Here is a 7116-nt window from a genome sequence, read left to right on the forward strand (position 1 = left end):
CCAATTCTTTGCTGGCAACCATGTCCCATTTGCTGCTTTCAGTCTAGTGCTGATAACCAGTTTTTAAAGAAATTGAGTATTAGGATGCAATAAAATACAAACTGTTGATTTAATTTAACCTTTTGATCAAAAATCACTTGAGCTTCAGGATTACCATTAGGAAAATCTCATCATTATAAAATATTTTAGATCAGGATGATGTAAAAGATTGGACTAAATTTGTATTGAGCACACCTTGAGTTTGTTGGGGTTTTTTTCCTTACAATTTCTGTCATTTAAAGGTATAGGGAGAAAATTACATTTTTTGCATTTTGGATAAAGAACAGCATACTTGTGTACTGTATCACTTCAGTTCAGTTGCTCAGTCGTATCTGACTCTTTGCAACCCTATGAATCGCAGCACTCCAGGTCTCCCTGTCCATCACCGACTCCCAGAGTTTACCCAAACTCATGTCCATCAAGTCAGTCGTGCTATCCAGCCATCTCATCCTCTGTCGTCCCCTTCTCCTGCCCCCAATCCCTCCCAGCATCAGGGTCTTTTTCAGTGAGTCAGCTTTTCGCATGAGGTGGTCAAAGTATTGGAGTTTCAGCTTCAGCATCAGTCTTTCCAATGAACACCCAGGACTGATCTCCTTTTTAATATATGCAAATTATAATATTTAAACATTTTTAAATTTCCTCCTCTCTTCCAGTTTTTGCCCCTGATTCAAATTAAAGTCAGTTAACATAAATATAAGTTGTTAAAGTATTAATCGCTCGGTCATGTCCAACTCTTTGCAACCCCAGGGACTATATAGACCACCATGCTCCTCTGTCCATGGAATTCTCCAGGCAAGAATACTGGAGTGGGTAGTCATTCTCTTCTCCAGGGCATCTTCCCAACCCAGGTCTTCTACATTGCAGGCGGATTCTTTAGCATCTGAGCTCCCAGGGAAGCCCTTATAACAGGAATCAAATACCTTCTCTCTCAAGTCCGTAATGTTCATTACCCATTTTTAGCTAGTGGCATCTTTACATTTGTTGACTTGTTCGTGGACCAGGCAGTCTGATTAGGTGAACAACCATAATACCACCAACTGTTAGATGGAATATCAGTTTCTGTATTCAAACTTACCAGTTTCAAACCTGTCATTTAAAGAGAAATTTTTGAATATATTTATTTTTGAGTGCATAGGAATATTGTTTTAATGGTTAACACCCAGAATTTTATTTCAACTATTTTGTATCAGATTATCAACTTGTGACTGCTCAGGAATTTTATCTAATACATCATTTCCTTTCATAATATGGTTTATGATGAATGTCCATATGGAGTATTTAGTTGAGAAGGCGTTTGTGATTTTTAAAATTCTGTAATTGAGATGATGCTATTAAGTATGTCTAAGTTCCTTTTCTAAGAAAATGAACAGTGTGACTATGTGGTGAGGTTGTTGACAAAAATAATGAAATTAGAACCATTGACCAGTTTTATATTATTTAAGCTATTTCATTTCACCCTCTTTGGTGGTGGTTTTTTTTTTTACCCACTGGAAATAGATTTTAGAGAAGACCATGGTAATTCAGCGTACTCAGTTTATGCTAGGCCATGGGCTGTGATCTGGGGATATAGAAAGCAAGGTGATCCCTGCTCTTGAGAAACCCCAATCTAACAGAGGTGGCAAATAAGTAAACCAAAAACAATCCAGTGTGATAAGTGCTATCACACTATCAAACACATATGTACATATGTACATATATGTCAATATGGCTGTGGAAGCACAGAAATGAACACCATGTGTATTTATATTGTACTGAGTTGACTTTTAAAGATAGTGAAATAATTAACAAGGCAAAAAGGAAAGGTTTTCTAGATGGATATAACAGTATATATTTAGTTAGGCATACAAAATTTCTGTTTATAGGTCAAAATGATTAAATATTGATTAATAGGTTCAAACTAATGAGAAGGGTGATCACAGGTACTCGATTATAAAAGATTGTGTATTCTTGACTAAAAATACATATCCCACCCTATTTCATATTAGAGAAATTAATGAGAGAAACTTGTAAATGGGAGTCTCAAAATCAAGCTGACAGCAGAAAGAGTGAGAAACATTTTGGATTATATATGTTGGATTATTCATAATATGGTTTCTCATAAGTACTGTCATTAATAGAAATAATTAGCAGTATTGACACTAATGACTTCAGTATTCCATAGAAATTAATTTTCTAAATAACAGCTGGTTTTTTAAAGCAAAACTTTAAACCTTTTTCATTTGTACTATAATCACTATACACCCATTCTTGTCTCAAATACAATGTTTTAAACATAATTTAACCTTTTTTTTTTTTATGGTTCAGAGTTCTTGTAAAGCATCAGTTTTTGTTTTGTGCTTTAACACAGCATTTACAGTTCGTTGTTATTGGGGTGTGAGGAACTGTTTGACTCGACAAACTTGCCTTTGGATTACTGAACTTTGATTCTTTTGATCTTGTATGTTCCTATCATCAGTCACTTAAGGAGACCTAATGAGTCTAATCTAAATTATTTTACATTCAGCTTTCTGGGTAAGAGATTTAGGGATGGAAAAAGAAGTGCTTGAGCTTTTATGTATACCTTTTTGCTATATTTCTTCATTTAATTTTGGGTTCATGGATGAAATGTGAATAGTTAATGTAAGTCCAAATAAGTAGAGGTATTTGTAAGTTAAGATTTTTTAATGTTATTAATCTATTACACTCATATTATTTGTAACTCTTGAGTATTGGTAATTATCACTAATTTATGTGTTAAGGTTTGGGGGTGATCCAAAGGAATTAATTGGGCTTTCTCAACTTGGAACTTCAACATAGAATCTACCAGATTAATGCATCCAAAACAAAGACTGAACTGCTTATTCTGTAATAAGAAGGACAAATCATCATTGATTTATCAGATTTAAATTTAGATGTGTACAAATGGCCTAGGTCAAAGGCAGCTAAGCCGTTTAGACATCATGTCTACTTTCATTGGTTCCGTGTCCAAAAACACAGTGCCTTGTGATACACTTTAGATAGCTGTGATTCTCCAGTTATTGTGTTTTCCCCTGTGGAGATTTTCCTAGTTTCTAGAAAGCTGTTTAATTAGTTTCCAGGATAAATTTGTTTTATTTCCAAATGAATAGAGTCAGTGAAATTTTATCCTGACTCCCTTGATACTTCTAATTGTTCATATAAAAGAGCATGTAACATATGTAAAATAAAAATACCTTTGATAGGTAACCTGTGTAGTATATAAGCAGTTCCAAGGCAAATGATAATGTAAAAAACTTTGAAATACATAAAAATTTAAATCACAAGTGGATAGTGTAAGTTGCAGGTTTTATGTAAATATTAAAATATAAAAGCTAATGTGTAATGATTAAATAAATTTAAGCAGCATATTTTTGTTTATTCCTTGGTATTTTAAAGATATCTGATTTTCATATCTTAATCTTCACTTGTTTTAAACAGTGAAAATTGTTTAGTCTGATGCTGGTAAGGTACATAAGTTGTTTCTCCTCCAGAGTGAAGTCACCCTGCTGAGAAATGAAGTGGCACAGCTGAAACAGCTTCTTCTGGCTCATAAAGATTGCCCTGTAACCGCCATGCAGAAGAAATCTGGCTATCATAGTGAGTAATGTTCCATTACCTATAGCCTTAGGCTATCTATATCAGTGAAATACTGCCAGAGTGAACCAAGCTACCATTAAAAAAATGGAGATTGCAGTTCTGATATTTAATATTAAATATCAGAAGTTCTGCAGAGTTATTATGGAATGGAGGATATACTTCTCATAATCTAGAGTTTTTTAATTTTCCTATATCTAGCTTTTCCCTAGAGATTACTATAGATTAGCAAAATGAGTTGGTTAATAATTTTATAGTGAAAGTACTTATGATATTTTGTTTATATTCTCAGAGTAATAGTTTTCTTGGATTGACAGACTGAACACTTCTTTTCCAGCCTCCATTTAGTAATTTTTTTAAAATTAACTATCTTAACAGTCAGTAACAGATCCTATTGTTAACAGTAGCAGATCCTAGTGTTCTTCCTTAGATAATCAGCATTGTGCAGTTTCATCGTTCCGAATGTTTATATTGAGCTTTCTAGTTACAAAAATACTAAACTAGAACAGTATTGAAATTATCTGCTTGTAAGTTTCCTCTTAAATATTTCCCTTTAAAATGAGGTGGGTTTTTTTTTTTCTGTTTTCAGCATTTTAGAGGTTAATTGTGCTTTTCTTATTGTAAAGTCCTATTTTGATAAGATGCACAATGTTGGAACCAGCTGGTAGTCTTGAATAAATGGCCAATTTTGTCCATCGTACACAAATTTGTAACAAATAACATAGCTGGGAATGCATTAGGAACATTCATAATATATAACCCATAGCTTTCATTTTTATGATTTAGTGATATTTCAGGATATTTGTAAATCTGAAGATTGTTTCAACCATCTGTATCCACTTCATTTTAATTTGCCAGTGTCAGTAATTCAAAGCAAAGAAACATTTTGTATTGGATGCAAACAGTTCCTCAGGTGCTCACGATAAAACTTAATGGCCACCATCTTTACTTGTAGTCATTGTAAGCAGTTTCATCAGAATGGGCAATATTTTTTAATTTAAAAGATTCAGTAGATTTAGCATCTCTCTATGCCATGTATATTTAGAACATTGATTTTTGTTAGTTTTGAGCAAATAAATCTCAGTCCTTTGACATCTTGTCATTTTGACAGGATTGTGAAACACATTGTGGAGTAAATTGGAACCATATAGAATTATGTTTGGGGTTGTACTAACAATGACTGCTGCGGGGATGAGGCCATTATGGCTCCCATCTGACTTAACAACATGATTTCCTTTATAAGCTACTGAGTTCAGCATTATGCATACATGATTTTCTTAACAAGAGAGCTCTCCTGAATTTTGATTTTCAAAAAGAAATATACAAATAATTCTGTAAAAGTAGAAGGAAAATTAACTCTTAAGTTGCATTCAATTTATAATTATCTTCAATTTTTTAATCTAAATTTATTGGATAACCCCAACAGTTCCCTGTTATCCAGGCAATATATACTCAGCAAATGCAAACCAGTTCTTTATTTGAAGCCATAAAGATTTTTTTAAGTGTACAGATGCATAGGTTTGCATGCTGTATCCTCAAACTGACTGGAAGTCTAGATTAATAAGTTTTTAGTGAAGATACACAAGGTTATGGAAAATGAAAAAAAATAAGACATTTTGAAGTTTTGGAACAGTTCCCATCTTTTTTCCTGTCTGGTTATCTGAATGTCAAACTGATTGACATCAGTATAGTTCTTGCATAAAATTAGTTCTCTTCAGCTCTACAAATTGGATTTTGTAGAAATTTCAAAATTTTTATTTTCAAATTTGAAGTCTGGAAAAAAATGTGACTTCTCTGTTTAATAGTCAAGTAAAGATTGTTTAAGTTAATGTTTACATCTCAGAAAAAAATGTGGACAAATTTACAAATAAATAACTGTTCATCATATTATAACACACAGCAATTGCTAATGATAATGAGCTGCAATACTAGTTAGCTCTTTCAAAACAATGTGACAGAAAACTAAGGTTTAGAAGAAATTAAGTAATATCACAAAATCTTGCAGGTAAAAGTGACAATATAAAGTCACACAGTCACAGGGTCTCTTTTTTAACAACAGAAAGTCCCATATCCTAGGAAACCTTTCAGTCATGAGAAGACACAACATTGATTTTAAGGGTCAAAACAAGAGTGGAAATATGAAAACATTTTTAATGTTTGGATTCCATGAAGAATAAAACATAAGAGTAATCTTACTGCCATTAATTCATCTTCTGTAAACCTCTGGACATAATTAACATAACAAACATAGTTGTTTCTGTAATCATAAGTGGGAAGCAAAGTTTATTAGACCCTAAATGTGAGTTTGTATTTTCATTAATGAAAATATGTATAAACATTAGTGGAACTTTAGAGAGTGAATTGTCAAATAACTGGTTTCTTTTGGTTTAAGTAGTGCTAAAAACGGCGCTTAGAGTATAATAAGATCTCTTGTATCTTTCTATTGTTTGTGATTTACACTAGTAATTTTTCTCCCCTTACCATCTCGAACTGGACATAGGTACAGCTGTATGACATTACAAAGGTATTTTATACATAATTTATAAGTGAGTACCTGATTCTTTGTACAACCTAGAGATTTGTTTTACCTAATTCTGAAAGCTTGGAGAAAGATACACCTGTCTCATCACTTTTTCATTTTGACTCCATCTCCCCCACTGTATATTTATATTTCCTCATACCACTTGTCACAGCTCACTCTATTTCTGAAAGCCGTTATATCCCGAGAACTTACATCGAGAGGAAGGTCATTTTGTTATCATGTTGAATAGTGGTGAAATAAAGGGCTTTTTACTGTTCTCTCCAGTTAAACTGTTATTTGCCAGTGTTTTCTTTGAATGCATTATTATTGTATTGGCTATTTAACTGAATTGTAAATATTTTATAACATTCATTGTTGCTTAATCAGAAAAGTACCTTTATGCTTTACATAATTTTAAAAAGGATTACTGATAGTGTTTTTTTTTTTAAACTATATCTTGACATCAAATTTTTATCCAGTGGTGCAGTTTTGTATTTAAAGCAGATTTATAGAGAGGTGAAATTCTTTCAAAAATGCATGGATTTGAGGCAAAAGTATCAAAATACTGTAAGGGTTACTATATTTCAGAAAACCCTCAAAAGGAAGAATTATATTTGAACTAAAGTTGTGCTTGCCAGATTCCTCCCCCTGTATCTTCTACATTACAAATCACTGGGTAAGTCCTGCTTCATGGTGTCCACAGTCTTAATAACTGACTTTCAGAATGAGCACCTGGCCATCAGTAAGCAGGCCAGTATGTACTCTCAGATTTCATAGAAAGCCAACTAGTTGTCATATCTGAACACTAAATAAAAATTATTTTAATACTAAATGCAAAGTGCAAAAGAACACATCCTGTATAACACTGTTTTTAAAGTGTTCGAAAATAAAGCTGAACGATACTGTTTAGAGATTTATACCTATCTGGTAAAACTTCAAAGAAAAAACAAAGGAATTATAAAAGG

The 7116-nt window shown here is 32.7% G+C and overlaps 1 protein-coding gene across 2 annotated transcripts in view; it reads left to right on the forward strand.

Annotated features, from left to right (window-relative positions):
- ATF2 (activating transcription factor 2) overlaps nt 1-7116 on the forward strand; it is an 84546-nt gene that overhangs the window by 74020 nt on the left and 3410 nt on the right. For both annotated transcript variants that reach the window (XM_025274550.3, XM_025274545.3), the window contains exon 13: nt 3528-3633. In XM_025274550.3, the coding sequence (XP_025130335.1) occupies nt 3528-3633 (106 nt within the window). The remainder of the gene's footprint in view (nt 1-3527; nt 3634-7116) is intronic.

Source organism: Bubalus bubalis, chromosome 2 (assembly GCF_019923935.1).
Source record: "Bubalus bubalis isolate 160015118507 breed Murrah chromosome 2, NDDB_SH_1, whole genome shotgun sequence".
NCBI classification, from domain to species: Eukaryota; Metazoa; Chordata; class Mammalia; order Artiodactyla; family Bovidae; genus Bubalus; species Bubalus bubalis.